Source organism: Schistocerca gregaria, chromosome 9, assembly GCF_023897955.1.
Source record: "Schistocerca gregaria isolate iqSchGreg1 chromosome 9, iqSchGreg1.2, whole genome shotgun sequence".
Lineage (NCBI taxonomy): Eukaryota > Metazoa > Arthropoda > Insecta > Orthoptera > Acrididae > Schistocerca > Schistocerca gregaria.
In genome coordinates, this window is record NC_064928.1 from 77,380,921 (window position 1) to 77,402,626 (window position 21,706).

The 21,706-nt window shown below is 39.5% G+C and overlaps 1 protein-coding gene across 6 annotated transcripts in view; it reads right to left on the bottom strand.

Annotated features, from left to right (window-relative positions):
* The window catches only part of LOC126291728 (uncharacterized), a 200,238-nt gene that overhangs the window by 28,570 nt on the left and 149,962 nt on the right, over positions 1–21,706 (bottom strand). For 3 of the 6 annotated variants that reach the window (XM_049985397.1, XM_049985395.1, XM_049985396.1), the window contains exons 6-8: positions 19,529–19,621; positions 13,759–14,013; positions 798–1,111 (exon numbers count right to left, since the gene is read on the bottom strand). In XM_049985397.1, the coding sequence (XP_049841354.1) occupies positions 798–1,111; positions 13,759–14,013; positions 19,529–19,621 (662 nt within the window). The remainder of the gene's footprint in view (positions 1–797; positions 1,112–13,758; positions 14,014–19,528; positions 19,622–21,706) is intronic. The other 3 variants (XM_049985400.1, XM_049985399.1, XM_049985398.1) reach the window with 2 other exon arrangements.

The following is a 21,706-nucleotide window of genomic DNA, read 5'->3' on the forward strand; positions in this document are numbered from 1 at the left end:
CGAGAATAGTGTGGAAATTCTTGAGAGAGAAGAAGTGACTGTGTGTGCATGTGTGTGTGTGTTACAAGAACCTTGCAAGTGTAGAGGATGATTTATTGTGTTAAATTTCATAAGCTGGCATATAACACGGTTGTTGTTTTAGTTGTTAGTTCATTTATTTTGAGAGGATGAAAGAAGTTCAGTGCAGTTTTCATGGAAAGGCAATTGAAACTAAATTTGTGGGTGTAAAGTAAAATTGATCGTCAACAATTGTCAGGCAGTATTCCCATTTCTTGTGTTTTATTTACAGGGTTTAAATACAATGTGATTGAACTAACAGTAAAAATATCTTACATCAAAGCGATTTTCCAAATATTTACTTTTAAGTACCCCACAAAAACCTAACTGCATAGATGTGGAGTAGTCAATAATAACAAAATTAGTGACAAAAATCAACAACTGCACATCTTGATTATTTGGGTTAATGGTGTCAGTTGTGTGATGTCTCATTTTGTGTTTTGGAGGGGAATATTTTACAAAGGGAAATTCCCAAATAAGATTGATTTATTCTCAGTTATCTATAGGAATACTGACTAACTTTGGAGTGGTGAAAGTTGGTTTATGGTGTATAATGTAGTTCTACTGAATAGTTTTATTGCTAAATGCCAAGTATTTCACTACAACATGCTACAATTTGCATATCGATCCATTCTCCATATTATTAGACTCTCCTTGTCTTAACATAAAATCTATCATCAGTTCATCAAAATATTCTTTTTGTGGTAACAAATAAATTGAAAAAGCAACAACATACACACCTGTCAGAAAATGGCACAGTACATCCTCTAGCACTACAAGTCTTCCCCGACAGCCTGGCCACAAGTAGAAGCTCCTTGAACCAATGCTTGTTAGGTTGCAGTGAGAAAGCTGTCAGCAGTAGTTCACGTTTCACAAGCCATTGGGTATTGAAGAGCTTGGCCAGTCTACCAAACACTGATGCAAGAATTGGATTTATGTTCATCTCCTGCTTGTCAATTGTGCTCACAGACTTGCTGTCCATCCTTCTATTCAGCTCCAGCTTAAGGCCCATCAAGTACAGCTCAAGGCAAATACTTCTGTATTCTGGGCAGAACTGTACACAGATGGGGCAGAATGTTACATTACTATTTTACTGTTTGAAGGAACACTACAGTAGAACCCCTCTAATCCAACCTTGGATGGTCCGTCACTCCGGTTAGTCCGACCACGCTCAGGCTCGCGAGCCTGTAACGACTTGTCAGTGAGTGGATGCCTGTTGGGCCATTATTGCGGTGTCTATTGCTGTGCATATTGTTATGCTGTACATTATTGTGCAGTTTTACCCTTTGTTTGGATTAGAAAACGTCATTGTTTGCTTTATTCTGTGTTCTCTACAGTAATTATTACTGTAGCTTCAGCCGGGTTTCACACAACGATGCAAAAAACGCTTTTGACATCGTCCTTCCACAAATAGAGCAGAATCCAACTTCAGCTCCAATGGACGTTGTGTGGATAAAAAAAATGGAGGGACACTGCATCTAAATCTAGAATAACATCTGCTAAACAAAAATGTGTCACTGACTTTTTTTCCACATAATTTGTTTTCGATTTTACTGTAAAAACAATGCATACAGTATAATCAATTTTTTAGTTTATACATATAGTAGTTTATTTCTTTGTAAAAAAATATTTTTATATACAGTGCTGTAAACATTTTTTAGTTTACAGTATATATAATTTATACGTTATTAAGTACAGTACAGTACTGTAACCCAATACATATTATAGTGTGTGTAGACGATTTTCAGTTACTATATTGTTTAACACTGAGTAAAAGACATCTTTTTATATTGCTATAGACGTTTTTAATTCTTAAATCATTTATTTTTTGTACTAAATGTCCTTTTATATTTTCTGCAATAAATATTAGATTTTTTGGATAATCTTACCTTTTGTTCGTTCCGACCATGGTCCCGGTCTCGAAGGTGACGGATTAGAGGGGTTCTACTGTATGTTCAAAATCTATGACTCTGCAGGTGCTGAGTAGTTTCAATAAGTGCAAAATATGTGAAACATCAATAAATAATGTCATAAATGATATTTATAATGAAGGAGAATACAATATTACCAATATTTATTTAATAAAGCATAATTTGTGTGTAAATTCTGACAAATAGGAATTTTAGGCTTGCTGAAACAAAACAAATCATTTCACAGCTGTCTACCATGATGAACGGCCACTGCCAAGCTGTGGCCAAGAACAAAGTAGACTGTACTGTGGCACAACATGCCGTTGAACCTAGCGTGCTTGATTTCAATGGCTGCTTCACTTCCCGAGCTGCCTGGATCCTCCCGTCCACCTCAAGCTTTCCTGGACTGCGCATTTGGAAGTGATCATTACAACACATTTTTTGCTCCCAAAATTATCCCGGCATCAGTCTATGGTAACATACTGCCCAACAGTTTTCATGCCCTCTGTGATCCCACCCTCTTTATGTGCTGCCCTCTGCCAACACAACACCCATATTTCCCCACTCTTCTCCTTTTTCACTCCATTCCCTACCCCACAGACTCCCAACACTGCACCTGTTGGCAGTCTAGTCCCTGCACATTATGCCAGACAGCACTTTTCTCTCCCCCCATCCATACACTGCTATCCCTTCCCCTTACTCACCCTCTCAAGATTGCTCCTTCCATTCCACATGACAATTTTATTCTCGTCTGAGGTGTTGGAGATGACGGCCATACGAGTGAGGTGTGCTTGCTTGTGTGAATGAATATGTGTTGGTTTCTCTTACTTTTTCTGACGAAAACTTTGGTCAAAAGCTAATGTGTATGTGTCTTTTAATTGTGCCTGTCTGCCACTTAACATTTCATTTTTATGGTAGGTAGCAATCTTTTCCTTCCATTTTGATATTCCAACCTGGAGTTTCCATTGTTTGAAAGATAGATTCCCATACTTGATGATAGCTTTGTTTTGCACATTCAGACCCCTCTATCAGGTGTACATCTACATCTACATTTATACTCCACAAGCCACCCAACGGTGTGTGGCGGAGGGCACTTTACATGCCAGTGTCATTACCTCCCTTTCCTTTTCCAGTCGCGTATGGTTCACGGGAAGAACGACTGCCGGAAAGCTTCCGTGCACGCTCATATCTCTCTAATTTTACATTCGTGATCTCCTCGGGAGGTATAAGTAGGGGGAAGCAATATATACGATACCTCATCCAGAAATGCACCCTCTCAAAACCTGGACAGCAAGCTACACCGCAATGCAGAGTGCCTCTCTTGCAAAGCTTGCCACTTGAGTTTGCTAAACATCTCTGTAACGCTATCATGCTTACCAAATAACCCTGTGATGAAACGCGCTGCTCTTCTTTGGATCTTCTCTATCTCCTCTGTCAACCAGACCTGGTACAGATCCCACACTGATGAGCAATACTCAAGTATAACGAGTGTATTGTAAGCCACCTCCTTTGTTGATTGACTACATTTTCTAAGGACTCTCCCAATGAATCTCAACCTGGCACCTGCCTTAGCAACAATTAATTTTGTATGATCAATGATCATTCCACTTCAAATCATTCTGTACACATACTCTCAGATATTTTACAGAAGTAACTGCTACCAGCGTTTGTTCCGCTATCATGTAATCATACAGTAAAGGATTCTTCTTTCTATGTATTCACAGTACATTACATTTGTCTATGTTAAGGGTCAGTTTCCACTCCCTGCACCAAGTGCCTATCTGCTGCAGATCTTCCTGCATTTTGCTGCAATTTTCTATTGCTGCAACTTCTCTGTATACTACAGCATCATCCACAAAAAGCTGCATGGAACTGCTGACACTATCTACTAGGTAATTTATATATATTAAGAAAAGCTATGGTCCCATAACACTCCCCTGTGGCATGCCGGATTACTCTAACGTCTGTAGATGTCTCTTGATTGAGAACAACATGCTATGTTCTGTTTGCTAAAAACTCTTCAATCCAGCCACACAGCTGGTCTGATATTTCATTGGCTCTTACTCTGTTTAACAGGTGACAGTGCGGAACTGTATCGAACACCTTCTGGAAGTCAAGGAAAATGGCATCTACCTGGAAGCCTGTATCCAATATTTTCTGGGTCTCATGAGCAAATAAAATGAGTTGGGTCTGACACAATCGCTGTTTCCGGAACCCATGATGAATCCTACAGAGCAGATTCTTGGTTTCCAGAAATGACATGATATGCGAGCAAAAGACATGTTCTAAAATTCTACAACAGATTGATGTCAGAGATTTAGGTCTATAGTTTTGTGCATCTGCTCGACGACCCTTCTTGTAAACTGGAACTACCTGTGCTTTTTTCCAATCATTTGGAACCTTCTGTTCCTTTAGAGACTTGCGGTACATGGCTGGTAGAAGGGGGGGCAAGTTCTTTCGCGTATTCTATGTAGAATCAAATTGGTATTCCATCAGGTCCAGTGGACTTTCCTCTGTTGAGTGATTTCAGTTGTTTTTATATTCCTTGGACACTTATTTCGATGTCAGACATTTTTTCGTTCATGCAAGGATTTAGAGAAAGAACTGCAGTGCGGTCTTCCTCTGTGAAACAGCTTTGGAAAAAGGTGTTTAGTATTTCAGCTTTACGTGTGTCATCCTCTGTTTCAACGACATTATCATCCCAGAGTGTCTGGATACGCTGTTTCAATCCACTTACTGATTTAATGTAAGACCAGAACTTCCTAGGATTTTCTGTCAAGTCGCTACATAGAATTTTACTTTCGAATTCACTGAACACTTCACGCATAGACCTCCTTATGCTAACTTTGACATCGTTTAGCTTCTGTTTCTCTGGGAGGTTTTGGCTGTGTTTAAATTGTAGTGAAGCTCTCTTTGCTTTCACAGTAGTTTCCTAACTTTGATGTTGAACCATGGTGGGTTTTTCCCGTCCCTCACTGTTTTACTCGGCACGTACCTGTCTAAAACGCGTTTTATGATTGCCTTGAACTTTTACATTATAGAAGTTCAGTCTTACTGTCTTTTCTTTTTTTATAATTAGCTTGTTATAGCAGAACCACTGTTCTACACTGTTCATTGTTTGGATAGAGGAGTCAATTAGTTTTTCTTCTGTTTTACCACTAATAGGGAAGCTTGTATTGTCTGCAAATTGGAGGGTAGTTTGCAATACTTGTTGTATATAAGATCATTGGCATAGAGGAGAAACAGAATGGGTCCTAATACTGATCCTTGAGGGACGCCACATTTTACATTTTCATATCCTGAATAGCAGTAGCTGGTTTTATTATGGTCAGTATATTGCACTTCAACCACTTGTTTGTGACCACATAGGTATGTCTTGAGCCACTCATTGGATATACCTCAAATTCCTAATTGGTCAAGCTTCTGCAGTAGGGCATTATGGTCAATGATGTCAAAAGCTTTAGATAAATCAAGACATATGCCTGTCACAAACTCACTTGCATCCAGTTTAGTATAGATTTCATCAAGAAATTCAAATATTGCACTTTCAGTTGAATTGCCTTTCCTGAAGCCATGCTGTGAAGGAGAGAGAATTTTATTTTTATTTAGGAAATCAGACAATCTCTTATTTAAAAAAATTCTAAAAGGCTATTGGTCTATAATTTGATACACATTCTGGATTTCCTTTTTTGTACAGTGGTTTCAGTTTTGCTGTTTTTAAACATGAAGGGAAGGTTTCCGATGCCAGTGAGCTGTTACACAAGTGTGTCAAGGGCTCAGCTAAGGCAAGACACCATTTTTTAATAATTGCATCTGGAATTGCATCAATTCCACATGAGTATCCATTTTCAAGGTTTTTGTAACTGATAAAATTTCTTCAGTATTTGTGGGTGAAAGGAACAAAGGTGTAGACACATTTCTCACACTATTGCATGATGGAGGTGGTATTTTGTTGTGTTCTTCCACTCCACTCACCAACTGTTCACTGTTGTTGTGATCTTCAGTCCTGAGACTGGTTTGATGCAGCTCTCCATGCTACTCTATCTTGTGCAAGCTTCTTCATCTCCCAGTACCTAATGCAACCTACATCCTTTTGAATCTGCTTAGTGTAGCCATCTCTTGGTCTCCCTCTACGATTTTTACCCTCCACGCTGCCCTCTAATTCTAAAATGGTGATCCCTTGATGCCTCAAAACATGTCCTACCAACCGATCCCTTCTTCTGGTCAAGTTGTGCCACAAACTTCTCTTCTCTCCAATCCTATTCAATACTTCATTAGTTATGTGATCTACCCATCTAATCTTCAGCATTCTTCTGTAGCACCACATTTTGAAAGCTTCTATTCTCTTCTTGTCCGAACTAGTTATCATCCATGTTTCACTTCCATACATGGCTACACTCCATACAAATACTTCCAGAAATGACTTCCTGACACTTAAATCTATACTCAATGTTAACAAATTTCTCTTCTTCAGAAACGCTTTCCTTGCCATTGCCAGTCTACATTTTATATCCTCTCTACTTTGACCATAATCACTTATTTTGCTCCCCAAATAGCAAAACTCCTTTACTACTTTAATTGTCTCATTTCCTAATCTAATTCCCTCAGCATCACCTGACTTTATTCGATTACATTCCATTATCCTCGTTTTGCTTTTGTTGATGTTCATCTTATATCATCCTTTCAAGACACTATCCATTCCATTCAACTGCTCTTCCAAGTCCTTTGCTGTCTCTGACAGAATTACAATGTCATCGCCGAACCTCAACATTTTTATTTCTTCTCCATGGATTTTAATACCTACTCCGATTTTTTCTTTTGTTTCCTTCACTGCTTGCTTAATATACAGATTGAATAACATCGGGGAGAGACTGCAACCCTGTCTCACTCCCTTCCCAACCACTGCTTCCCTTTCATGTCCCTCGACTCTTATAACTGCCATCTGGTTTCTGTACAAATTGTAAATAGCCTTTTGCTCCCTGTATTTTACCCCTGCCACTTTCAGAATTTGAAAGAGAGTATTCCAATCAATATTGTCAAAAGCTTTCTCTAAGTCCACAAATGCTAGAAACGTAGGTTTGCCTTTCCTTAATCTAGCTTCTAAGATAAGTCGTAGTGTCAGTATTGCCTCACGTGTTCCAACATTTCTACGGAATCCAAACTGATCTTCCCCGAGGTCGGCTTCTACTAGTTTTTCCATTCGTCTGTAAAGAATTTGCATTAGTATTTTGCAGCTGTGACTTATTAAACTGATTGTTCTCTAATTTTCACATCTGTCAACACCTGCTTTCTTTGGGATTGGAATTATTATATTCTTCTTGAAGTCTGAGGGTATTTCGCCTGTCTCATACATCTTGCTCACCAGATGGTAGAGTTTTGTCAGGACTGGCTCTCCGAAGGCCGTCAGTAGTTCCAGTAGAATGTTGTCTACTCCGGGGGCCTTGTTTAGACTCAGGTCTTTCAGTGCTCTGTCAAACTCTTCACACAGTATCGTATCTCCCATTTCATCTTCATCTACATCCTCTTCCATTTCCATAATATTGTCCTCAAGTACATCGCCCTTGTATAGACCCTCTATATACTCCTCCCACCTTTCTGCTTTCCCTTCTTTGCTTAGAACTGGGTTTCCATCTGAGCTCTTGATGTTCATACAAGTGGTTCTCTTATCTCCAAAGGTCTCTTTAATTTTCCTGTAGGCAGTATCTATCTTACCCCTAGTGAGATAAGCCTCTACATCATTACATTTGTCCTCTAGCCATCCCTACTTAGCAATTTTGCTCTTCCTGTCGATCTCATTTTTGAGACGTCTGTATTCCTTTTTCCCTGCTTCATTTACTGCATTTTTATATTTTCTCCTTTCATCAATTAAATTCAATATTTCTTCTGTTACCCAAGGATTTCTACTAGCCTTCATCTTTTCACCTACTTGATCCTCTGCTGCCTTCACTACTTCATCCCTCGAAGCTACCCATTCTTTTTCTACCGTATTTCTTTCCCCCATTCCTGTCAATTGCTCCCTTATGCTCTCCCTGAAACTCTGTACAACCTCTGGTTCGTTTAGTTTATCCAGGTCCCATCTCCTTAAATTCCCACCATTTTGCAGTATCTTTAGTTTTAATCTACAGGTCATAACCAATAGATTGTGGTCAGAGTCCACATCTGTCCCTGGAAATGTCTTACAATTTAAAACCTGGTTCCTAAATCTCTGTCTTACCATTATATAATCTATCTGAAACCTGTCAGTATCTCCAGGCTTCTTCCATGTATACAGCCTTCTTTTATGGTTCTTGAACCAAGTGTTAGCTATGATTAAGTTGTGCTCTGTTGCCCCTGCAACTACTGAAAAGGCTGCTGCCCCTCTTCAGGAACCACACGTTTGTCTGGCCTCTCAACAGATACCCCTCCGTTGTGGTTGCACCTACGGTACGGCTATCTGTATCGCTGAGGTATGCAAGCCTCTCCACCAACGGCAAGGTCCATGGTTCATGGGGGGAGGAAAAAAACTGTTCACTAACATTTGCAAAATATTTGTTGAAGTCCCCTGCAATTTCTGTTGGGCAAGAAATCATTTGTCCTTCATAACATAAGTTCATATTTTTATATTGTTTAGTTTCAATAGTTGTTTGATTTTTAAAACTTCCCATATAGCTTTAGATTTGTTTTTTGAATTTTCAATGTATTTGTCATTTGCCATTGTTTTAGCTTTCCTTACAACATTTTTGAGGATCCTCTTGTAATTCTTCAGGTGCAAATGAAATTCATGAGGCATGTTCTGTGTCTTTGCTATATTGTGTAATTTCCTTTTCTTTGCACAAGAGATTCTAATACCTGTTGTAATCCATTTGTTCTTTCTGAAGTTAGGTTGACATTTGCGTCTTATGATTTGCATCTTATGTTGGGTCTGAGTCAGTTATCTGCTATGCGGATGATACAACCTTAATCACCACAGATCGAGATTTATCAAAGGTACACCAGAAATCACAGGACACTCTAACCTTAACAGTAAACTGGTTCTTGGCTAACAAACTTCTCTGTAATCCAGAGAAAACACAGCATCTGCAGTTGTGACTGGCTAAGGAGGTAGAACCAAAATTCGTAAAACTTCTTGGAATACACATTGATTACAAACTTAACTGGCAACCCCATATTAACCAGGACTGCAAAAAGTTATCGAGGGGGTCCTATCTCATCTGGAAACTGTCTGGTCTAGTGAGTAACAAATATCTCAGAACAGCTTACTTTGGACTTTTTCAGTCTCATATATCTTATGGGCTGTTACTATGGGGCATGGCAGTGATGTACTACTGATGCAGGAAAAGGTGCTACAAATAATGTGCAAGGTTGGTCCAAGGGAACACTACCATCTCTTATTCATCAAAATGAAAATAATGACAGTGATAAATCTTTATATTTATGCAGTGAGTATTGACATTCCAGGCAACTCTCACAAAGTGAACTGTTTGAAATTATTTAACAAATTACCACACACTGCACTCAATACACCTTTCAATAATTTTAAAAGTTAACTGCACAAATGGTTAATAGACAATCCGTACTACACTCTTAAAGGATTCTTGGATACTTGTAAAGTAGAAATTGAGTTTTAAGTCTATTATTGCAATATTGTACAATTGATTAATGTAGAATAAATAATTTGTACTTGTAATGTAAAAAATAACTAATGTAGTAATGTATCTTGACATTATTGTAATGCCTGTTTCACTGCATGTGGTCAACGGCAAATAAAGACCCTTCTTTGTATACATCTGTGGCGCCAATAAGGTCGACACCAGCATGGATATGTGTTTGTCTTTGGACTCTGAGCATTGTCTTTGGACTCTGAGCATTGTCTTTGGACTCTGAGCATTGTCTTTGGACTCTGAGCATTGTCTTTGGGCTGTTCCACCATGTTCAGTTCTTTGTGAGCCTTGTGTAACTAACCCGAACCCAAAGTAATGGGCTAATCAAATGCTGGCACCACACTTTCAAAGCGCCTCTTCAATGCCACAACTCTCTATGGATGGAGGCCCTTCCCCTTGTGCTACTCGGCATTCGTGCGATCTATAAGAAAGACCTGAAAGGCACAATAGCCGAGTTCATATATGGCCAGAACAATTTTTGTCCCTGGCGAACTTGTGAGCCCTTCCACTTATCCCCATCAGTCTGACTTACATTCCTTCGTGGACCACGTCAGACATCACTTCATCAACCTCCATATCCCTCGAACCGCCACCCATTCCTGCCCTAAGGTTCACATCCCGAAATCTTTGGACAATTGTGAGTATGTCATGCTGCAAGATGACACTGTCTGTGCTCCCCTCCAACCTCCATATACCGGTCCGTACCGAGTTCTCCAGCACTCAGCCAACACCTGTGACATCCAGATGAAAGATTCAGCTGTTACAGTCTCTCTCAATAGACTTAAGCCTGCTCATGTTGAGCCTTCTTCCACCCCTCTTCAGGCCACAACCAAGCCACTCACTGTCGTGGCTCACGAGGCTCCGACCACTCCCTTCACGTCGGACTTACACACTCCGTTGAGTGACTTCCAGCTCCAATCATCGAGCTCTCCTCCAACCTCACCCTCTACTCCGGTCTCATGCACTCTGATGAGTGAACACATGCTCCCCACGTCAAGGTTACCTATGATCACGCCCTTGCCGCCGGGCACTTCGCCGGTCCCTTCGACCTCTCCACCGTCGCCTGCCTCGTCCTGTTGAGGTTTCTCATGCCCCCCCCCCCCCCCCCCCCCCCGCATCTTGAATGTGCCCTCGCTCAAGGTTTTTGTGCATGTCCCCCCCCCCCAGACATAATCCATGAGATCTCAATAATACTGCATGATTATACATTGTTAGTCATGCGTTTCTCTTCATCCAGTGCTCATGACACAACCTCCACTATTCCCTACCACATGGTGAAATGTGTTTCCTTTCTGCCCGACCTCAACCTGGACATGCTTCGTGTGTTCGCCACACCCACCAAAGACATTGTTGTCATCACTCCGTTCCACCTGCACACCGCCGGCCTACCTATCGCCGCACGACCTGTACGAAGCCCGGCTCACTTCAACGACTTCCAGGTTCAGTGGCTGAACCTTCCTTCACATCTACTCACACAGCTCCCTGAGTACGCTGTCGAGCTGACCGTGGTCCAGCTCCCGCGGACCACCCCTGCCGACACCTTTGCCCCCCCCCCCTCCCCCCCGGCCTCTCAAGAGTACTCCGTACTGAGGGGGAGGGGGCTATGTGTGCCGATGAGTCGACACCAGCATCGATATGCGTTCATCTTTGGGCTCTGAGTATTATCATTGGGCTGTTGCGCCATGTTCAGTTCTTTGTGAGCCTTGCATGTGTTTAGGTGAATAAATGGACTACCGCTAAATGGGTGTTGTTTTGTGTAACCAACCTGAACTTCTCCCTCACATCGAATATCCCATGTTAATTTCAATTTCATATGGATCTCACATAATTGACCAATATTCTAAGAGAAGCACACTAGTGACTAGTATATAGTCTCCCTTACAGAATGACTGCATTTTCGCAATATTCCGCCAATGAAATATGCCATTTCATTTCATATCCCTACAAACTATTGCACCTACATATTTGTATGAAATGACTGATTCTAATTGTGAACCACTGAGTTTGCAGTAATAGGATATTACTTTTCTTCAATCTGTGTAGTGCATTATCTGTGTGTGTGTGTGTGTGTGTGTGTGTGTGTGTGTGTGTGTGTGTGTGTGTTTGGGTAGGAAATTGTGATGTTTGTGTGAGTAGTTGTTTTCCACAGAAATGTTGATGACTCAGGACCTGTGAGGCATGCAAATCGAGATTTGAACAATTCCATAATTAGAAGTATGTGTAGGTTTTTCAACCAGGTAACACTTACAACAACTCCTAACACAAACACCACGAGATTATCAGGAAATAACAATAGCTGTGTTACAGCCAATGCAAGCATTGGCAACTGTAGCAGAAATGTCTCTTGCACCAAGTGAGTTTGTGGCTTTTCTACCATTTAATGAATAACATGAAGAGTGGGACTCTACTGGCAGAGACTGGAATTATATTTTTTAACTTCTCAAATATCCAATAGAAGGCAAAAATGTCATCTGCTTGTACGGAAATCGCAACTTCATCATCTAAAACAAAAAATAGAGAAAATAATGAATCCAGTGGAACCTGAGTTTCCTATGATATTTTCTCTATTGCAAGAATATTCTTTGACAAACACATATTATTGTGGACAGGTTAGAATTTTGGCAACCGAAAAATGGCCTCCACAATTATATGCAGATGGGGATAGCAACCAACATGGATTAAATGTTTGTGGGTAGCATATGTTACTTTTATCAGATACATATCTGATAGAGCTAAAGGAAATAGATGTAGCCTTTGAAACTGCCCATGCAGCCGAGAGTACGTTTATGATGGAACAAGATGTCTCCCCAGCACTGGTAATGCAGAATATCATGCATCTCCAGTGGAGTTCTCACTCACTCCACGGCCCGAACAATTTCACATACAATTGTGCCAGCAGCATTTTTCCCATCAGCAGCACAGCCATTGCCTGCCTGTAAACACAATTTCCTTCACCACACATGCAGCCCGTGCTCACATCGGCACACAGCCTGCCACCGCTGTGGCGAAAAAGGACACTTGCAAGTGTATGTTTTAGCAGTTCTAATGCAGATATGTCCCAACCTATGGCAGTATACCAACTGAGTAATAAATCTACTGAAGTGCAGATGTCTCATGATGAAAGCCACCAAATGTACCTATAGGCAGCCCACCAAACACCCTGTGGAACTACTTCTGGACACTGATGCTTCTGTGTCCTTGTTAAATCAATCTAATCATTTAAGGTTATGGGCACTGCCCTTGCAAACAGCAAAAGAAAAGCCTGTGGACCTACAGACACCATCATGTGTACTGCTAGGTAAACTTTCAGTATTAATTATGACAAGTCATTCATGCAGTAAATTTTCTTGTGGTAGCTGATACCAAAGCTGAAAATTTTTTGGAATAGACTCTTTTCATAGTTTTAGGTTTGTGAAACAGCAAAAGGACTAAAATACAGCCTATTGTTTTTTCAGACAACTGCCCATGATAGGTTTGTGTATCAATATGATGCAGCTGCCACCTACATGGAAATGATGCTTAACACTGCACTACACTGTGGAAAGGAGCACATCAATAATGCATGGGATCCCTGTATTGAAGCCACTATGTTCACTTAAAGCTAGATATCCACAATGATATAGCAGCTTTAGGACTACAGATAGCGTCAATCTCCAAATTTGAACCTCCAGCATCTATGAAAATTGGCAGAGGAGGAAGAAGATTAACTGGAGTGGAATATGCAATGGAACTTCAGTGAACCAAAATACCTGATGATGGTGTCTTCATCTGACAGCAGAATATACCAATTCAATATTTATCTATGACTAAATACTCACTTATTCGTGCTTCAAGCTTCAGCAGTGCTGACTTAATATATTTTCCAAACTATCTTAAATTTTAATCGGATATTCCTGGACAGAATAATGCGTAAACCGTCTCACAGCTATTGTGCATGTTAGGGTGTGTTTTCTCACTGGAGAAAGAGCAAAAGCTCAAAAGCTGGGGCAAATAATCTTTTCTGTTGCGTGTTTCTATGCAATACACATCAGCAGCTGTAGGTGAGTGTTTGCCTTATCTTAATTTTACATTACATTTAATTGAAAAATGGATACTAATATAGACTCGAATCCTGTGCAACAGAAATATCTTAATGGAGAATTTTTACTCACTTTCATCCGAGAAAGTCTGTTAGCAAGAACAAATATGTGTACAGGCTGGCTTTCAGCACTGGCCAACATTTTAGCTCGTTCTGCAAGGGCACTCACCCTCCTGTTTAGTGCTTTGTTGCAAGCAGCTGGAGCCCTGTGGCCCAGAGCAAGTTCCCATCCCACCATTTTCAGCATGGGAAGCTGTCGTCCCATTCTGCCTTGTGAGAGGGCAATGCCAGCAAACACTTCACTTGCGTGAAAGTCTACTGTGCTTGCCTAGAGAGAAAGAAAGGTTGGTCATCTGGTACAGTTTCTTTAATAAGTAGTAAAGTTCCTATAATTACATCTGGAAAGAAGACTTATCATTTTACACAGTGGAGTTTGTATTCAAGAAGTGTGTATTTCTTTTTTGCTCCCAATGATTCTAAAAATAGGTAGCACTGGAAGATTATCTATATGTGCCTAAATGCCTATTCAATTCAATCACAGAAGAATATGTAGAACTATCAATATTAAACCGTTCTCAGATATATACAATTTGCTCTTTGCTGCTGACTACCAACCAACTAAATCAGAACATCCTGTTTTGTGGTACTGCCCAGAAAAAGAGGAAGTGTATCTGTCCCTTCAAATCACATATTTACTGTGTTCATGATGCTGATAAGAAATTTCTTTGCAAGCTGACAGAGCAGTTAAAGTTCCCTCGTACATGAACAAATTAAAGTTATCATGTAATGGGAGGAGGGAGGATGATACGAAAAAGTTTACCTATAAAAAAAAAAAAGAAAAAAGAAAAACACGGACAATTTGTGTGCAGGCACAATATGCTTGCCTGTCATTCAGAAATGCAAATGTTACTTTTTCAGAAAGTTACCATATGGACTTAATTTGCTTATTTAAGTTATTGGTCATTAATTTAAATCAAGAAACACAATATGCATGCAGGCAGCACATCCTTGTTTATCTTTCAGTGAAATGTGTGTTACAGTGCAGTATACATTTTCATTTGGCTTTAGCAGGAATTGAAATCGTTGTATATCAATCTGTGTCTTCCAACAGAGGTTGAAAGGGTGTTTTCTTGGAAAGTGCCTTCTATTCACTGAAGAAATATCTAGGGCATATGTTACTTAAATGAATGGAATTTAGGGTATATGGTTTCTGTAACTGAATCTCAGGATTATACTTGCTCCAGATATTATGATGTGGGCTGTGATGAAACTGAATAGTGTGCCGCACTCAATTTAGTATAAAAACTGATACAAGCCAAATAAAAGATTTTTTTCAGTGGACAACACAAATGTACAATTATCTATACGCAAAACTGAAATCTTAGCATAAATAAATTACATTATTGAGGTGGATAATATTAAGCAGAAACTGTATAAGGAAAATTCGTTAATTAGAAAGTAAATCAATGACTCTGAAGTGACATAGCTATGCGCTCTCTTCAGGCAGCACCTTTTGGCAGCAGTTTTCAGTTAGACTGTGTACAGAATGGTATTTTGTTAATCGGTACTATGCTATCCATGGTGAAATGTTCTTGAAAAACCAAGAGGAATAACATTTCTAAAAGAACAACCAAAATGACCTATGACATTTTCATTTTAAACATGTATATGGCATGCATTTAAACACAAAACTCATTTTTACAAACACGAAACATTATTTAAACTACTGTGCCTGTTATGACAATTAACAGTGATGGGGAAAAAACTACAGATAAGTAGAAAGAGGAGGGGGAGATTAGTGTTTAACATCCCGTTGACAATGGGGTCATTAGAGATGGAGAACAAGCTCGGATTAGGGAAGGATTGGGAAGGGAACCGGCCATGCCCTTTCAAAGGAACCATCCTGGCATTTGCCTGAAACAATTTAGGGAAATCACGGAAAACCTCAATCAGGATGGCCAGAAATGGGTTTGAACCGTTATCCTCCCGAATTCAAGTCCAGTCTGCTAACCACTGCACCACCTCGTTCGGTAAGGAGAAAGAGTATGCAGTGATCACAATGTGGATTTTAATATAATTTCTAAGATTTCCTTTTATTTCATCTTGAGGTGTGGTAGAATTGATCACAAATCAGTTCACAAAAGGTACTTGTGACATTTGCCAGTCAATAATGTAATAATTATCCTACAAAGCAAAAATAAAAAGAGGTTAAAAATTTTACCATAGCTATTCCACATCATTCCAGGATTAGATTGTTCCTAGAAACAGACAATGATCACCATACTTCTCATTTCGTGCTCATTATTATCAAACCTAAATTTACGTCTTATGGAGTCACATTGCTACTACACTGATTGAAGTGGGCAGTGTTAACCATGAAGTGTCAGTTCAATATTTATCAAACTGTGTGGAGATGTTCATTACATAAAAGGCATTAAATGATTTTATATTATGCCTATAATCAGCATCAGATGTGACCTTCATGTATCTGAATATAGTCTTGTATTCAGTATTCATTGATCCATTGTTACATGGAAATACACTGCCTCTGTGTGTCATTTGGAGGACTTTCTTGGCATGCTTGAAGAAACACATGCTGCATCTTTCTTTCAGGTGTTAAGTGTTTTATTTTATGACTGCAATATCGGCAAAGAGCCATTTTCAAGCATCTACAAACCATAATACACTGTAATGACAAGAATGTACTGTGGGATTATGTAAAGTGGGATTAACAGTAAGAACAATCAATTTTGTAGTTATGATATGATATTGCAATGCCTGAGCTATTCCAAATTTTGCTTGCCTGGTGTTGGCAGATAAATATGATATTGCAGTGCCTATGTTATTCCAACTCACGATGCAATTTCCTTCAGACATACATGCATGTCTGAGGGAACATGTAATGTATTTGCAGTTGTGAATATGGACAACCATCAACTGTATAATGGAATAATGACATTGAAAATTTGTGCTGCACTGGGACTGAAACCTGGATTTCCTGATTATCAAAAGCAATCACCTTACCATTAGGCTATCCGAACATGACTCAAGGACAGACATTGTGAATATATTCAATATATTTCATAATGGTTGTAGTTGCCGCAGTGCTGTTCCCTCAGATGATGGAATATTGCTTCATAATTTGGAATAACAAAGATCCTGCAATACTGCAGTTCTCTGAACGGGAGTATACATACTAGATGCACGAGTACAGGTCATAGACACATGGTTGACGCATATCGACATTTTGATCTGGGTGTGAGTCATGCTCGCATAGCCTAATGACGAGGCGACTGCTCACAATAAGTGGGAAATCTGGGTTCGAGTACCGGTCTGGCACAAATTTTCATTGTTGTCACTCCATTATACAACTGATGGTTGTCCATATTTGCAACTACAAATGCATTTCATATAATTCTGTAGTATGTTGACACTCAGATTTAGATATAGCGATTTATGTTAGGCAGAAATAACAATGTAATATGCACATCAAAGTATTATGACAGGCTGAAACCAAAAGAGTGTACTTATATTACATTAGACCAAGTGCCTAAAGCAATTGAGAAAATGTTTATTTCTGAGGTTTGTTTGTTTGTTCATTGAGTATGTATTGTGGTTGTTCTTTGAAGGTGCTACAGATTTCAATTTCTTTTCGAGTGTCCATTGATATGCCTTTCTCTACGATATGTAGTACCTTTAAAGATTTCTTGATGCTGCTGGTGTTATGATTGCAGTTTGTAGATGTGCACTAAATGAAGATTGACAATTCTCGCTTATGTTTGTGTGCTCTCTTAAAAAAAAGTCCATAAATCTTAGTCTTGGTCATCCCTTGCCATACATTCAATTTCAGGGTCTTTCTCTCCTACTCTTCTGCCTCATGATGATTGTTGTCCAGCAACTGAAAATCAAAAATCGCATGTGTGAATGTGGTCTTGTCTGAGCAGGTTATCTAATAAGTTTTCATTTTCTAGATCTCCAAAAGATCAACGTACATTTCAATATGGGTAGTAGGTTGATGCAATATGCCATTTTATTCAGCATAAAATCAAGAGTACACCTGACAGTGGATTGTGGAATGTTCAGCTAAGGGCTCAGCTACAAAAAAAAGCAAGTGGGTACTTTCACTGGTCTCACTGCTCTGAGTGCATCGTCAGACATTAATCATCATCCAGGATGTTCCTCATTAAACTCACTTCCTCATTATCTGAATTTGTTGACAAAAAGCCCAATACTGGACCTCATTGGTGACTTTTTTCCATCTTTAACAGTACATCTCACACAACTCCTTGAATGTTTTACCAAGTTTCCAGAAAACATTGACTATTCTTTCTTCTACAGAGAGAATCTCAAAGACCTTTGAAAGAAGCATTGATTACATTGTTTTTATGAAAATGAGTCACAACTCTTGGGGCGTTGTATATCTTGTAGACCAGTAAAGCACTCCTTGATTCATCTACTGTCCATTTACATGTCTACATATACTGCCAACTTCCATTTATTTTCCATTATGGTTATAATTGAATTTTCCATCACAGTATTTTCCCAGATCCACTGATTTGTTTTCCTCTTTCTCCAAGTAATTCTCATCATGCATCTCTTCACTGCTTACTGACCAAGTCTGACTTTTTGAATAGTTTTTGCATTAGAAGTATTGTCTCACTGGCAAAAATCAAACTGGCAACACATTCTATCTTAAGTTTTTCTTTTCACACATGTACCATAAAAAGCATAGTTTTTAAAATCTTATTTAGTTTACCAAAACCATTTGAGGGGACATTCAATCTTCAGTTTATTTCTTTTGATATCCATCCAGCTGTTGTGTTTAATGGTCCCAAATAGTAAAGTTCACGATGAGTTCTATGACTTCATTGTAAACTTACACAATTTTCTTTTTGAAATGTTCATTTTACAGTATTTTAGCCTTATAATAGTTGATTTCTTGGCCTATTTTCAAGTTGCCTATATTAATTTCTTCCATTTGTTAGTAGTACATCCGCACATGAGGCTAGCGGCCGAATGTTACTAGTGCAACGAAGGTGGGTGATTCATATATGATTCATTAACCCATATCCATTCTTCATTTTCCTTAATTACAGTTTTAAAAGTTAGCTTTAGGACTGCAGTAAGCGGTTTTTGTGTAATGGAATCTATTTATTTGTTTCCTCTTTCACTTTAGAAGTTCTTATTATGCTGATTGAAGCATGGCAGCTGACACACTGACTTACATGTTCTCCTGTACGCTAACACACAAATCAGTGCCATGGTCCTTACAGTTCTGATGCCTTATCCATCTCCTTTCTTGTGAAGTAGGGCAATTACAGATCTGTTCAATTTTAGAGCACTGTCTTCTTTCGCGTACATTCTGTAAACAGCTATACAAGTTCCTTTTGTGTAACTTTTTTGAGGAGCTTTAAATATTTCTGTTAAAACATCACCTTATGCATTGCATTTTGCATTATTTCCAAAATGTCATTGCTTTCAGTGTCAACTATATGTGTTTCTGATTCACCTCTGAAATTTTTTCTGATGGACATATGCAATAAAGTTAAATCATTTACCAGGATATGAAGACTATACAAATGAGTGGCGGCTAAAAACAAAATAAGAAAGAAAGGATCCAACAGTTATGGTATCATCGGAATGGATGGTAGTTACAATTATAAATGCAGCAGAAATCATAATGTGAAATGTTTTCTGAACAGGACCATAAAGCAATTTCATTTTTGCAATTACAAAATTTTGGTGTCAATGTCCAATCAAGCAGGATTGAATATGTTGCACATAGCTGCAATACAACTTAATGCTTAATGCTTTAGAAATGAATGACTAACAGTGAATCATACCTGACTAGCAAGTGATGCAGGCAAACGACCAGGCCAGTTCCTGATGCGTTCTCGCATATTTGAAACAGTGTGCAGTGACATGTTCTCATACATCTGTTGAAAAAGAGAGTACATGTTTGTAGGACACCAGGATATTTACTGATAGAAAATTAACAACATGAATATGTAATATAATTTGGTCCTCTACACAAGCGATGCTACATGTCAACAGCTGGAAGGAACATGGTCTCCCAGTAACATGCTCATTGCACGGTGTTTTTGAATAGTATAATAAACTTGTGGGAAGGGTGAGGGTTGAATAATGGGATAAAAACAAGGCAGAGTATTCCCAAGAATGTAAGCCATACAATGCACTGCAAGTGAGTTATGTGTTACACCATTACCACATTTTGTTCCATAACACTACTCAATGATGTCTGGGATCTGTCTACCAGCTGTACTGCAGTACAAGGTCATTTATCTTAACAACCAGAGTACTGTGCAAAATACTTTTTATGTACCTCACACCCTGAATTAAAAATTAATTAGGGGGCAAGTTAATCTCATAGATACAGATGCTTGATATGTCTTGGGACAGAGTTGAAAAAAATCATTTACACCCAGACTGAAGTACAGGGTTATTCTAAATGATGGACCCATTTTCAAAAATTAATATGCGTCCAAGAAGATATCCAGCGATCACAGGCCCTGCAGACCACGCACTGCTTCCACAAGCTGCCTCCATTCCTTCCTACTTTGTGCCTGGTTCCTCCAGGTGTCTTCAATCCACAGGACTGCAAGCTCCTTCAGCAGGTCGTCCATTCAGCACTGCCTTGGGCATCCAATGGGGCGTTTGGTTTCCCCTCGCGTGCCACCTTTGCCTGTCTTTCATCTTGCATACGGGCTACATGGCCCACCCATTGCATTCTTTTGCTCTGTATCTTCTGTAGGATAGTTAGTTGTCACATCAGACGGTACATTTCCTCGTTTTTCCTCCTCCTCCTCCAGTCTCCATTATCTAAAACAGGTCCCCATATCTTCCTCATTACTCTTCTTTCACATATTAATAGTTTTTCCTTTTCTCACTTAGTCATGCACTATGTTTCTGAACCATACATTATTGCTGGGCTTATCACTGTGTTGGAGATTTTCATCTTAGTGTTCACTGAGATGTATTCAAGTACAAATCCAAAATGAACAAGCTTTATACCAATGAAAAGAAGAAGTTTCAAAGATTTTGGCGAGTGGCAGTGGGTGATGGTTTCAGAAGCAGCTGGCAGAGTTTGCATGGCAATGGGGTCGTCATTCTGTTTTACTGTCAGTGGTGAGTGAGACGATGACTGTGGAGCAGAAGATTTTCTGCTTCCTTGAGTTCGTGAAAAGTGAGTTGCAAATTGCAATGCAGCGGGCATTTCGTACCAAATTCGGTATTCAACCACCAACTTGCAAAAGCATTAGCCATTGATTTAAACAGACTGGGAGTGTGTGCAAAGGAAAAAAGCACAGGCTGACAGCTGTGTGTCAGAGGATGATGTCCGACTGATTCAAGAAAATTTTGTGTGCAGTTCCAGTATGTCTACCAATAGAGCCAGTCGAGAACTTTGAATACCACAACCAGTTGTATGGAAAGTTCTGAGATGGCGTTTGCTGTACAAGCCCTAGCGATTACAACCTGTGCAGGCTTTCAACCCCAATGACAAAGAGAAACGTCTAGCATTTTTTGGTTATGTGCTAGCAAAGAAAGAGGAGGACGCATTTCTATACTGTGTAATTTTTAGCGATGAATCGACATTCCACTTTAGTGGAAAAGTTAACAGTCGCAATGTTCAAATATGAAACTTGGAAAATCCACATTCACCATTGCAACATGAAAGAGACTCACCAAAGATCAATGTGTTCTGTGCCACATCTCTTGCGGAAAGAACTGTAAAGGCAATCATGTACCTGAACATGTTGGAACAATGGCTGATCCCTCAAGTTATGGAAGATTCCTAGGACTTCATTTTCCAACGGGATGGAGCTCTGCCCCATTGGCTCTATGAGGTACGAGGTTTATGAATGACTCCCTTCCTCAGTGGTGGATCGGTCACAGAGGACTTCAGGACCTGGCTCTGCACACCTGGCCACCGATATCTCCTGATCTCACACCCTGTGGCTATTTCTTATGGGGTTATGTGAAGGAAGCTGTTCATGTTCCGC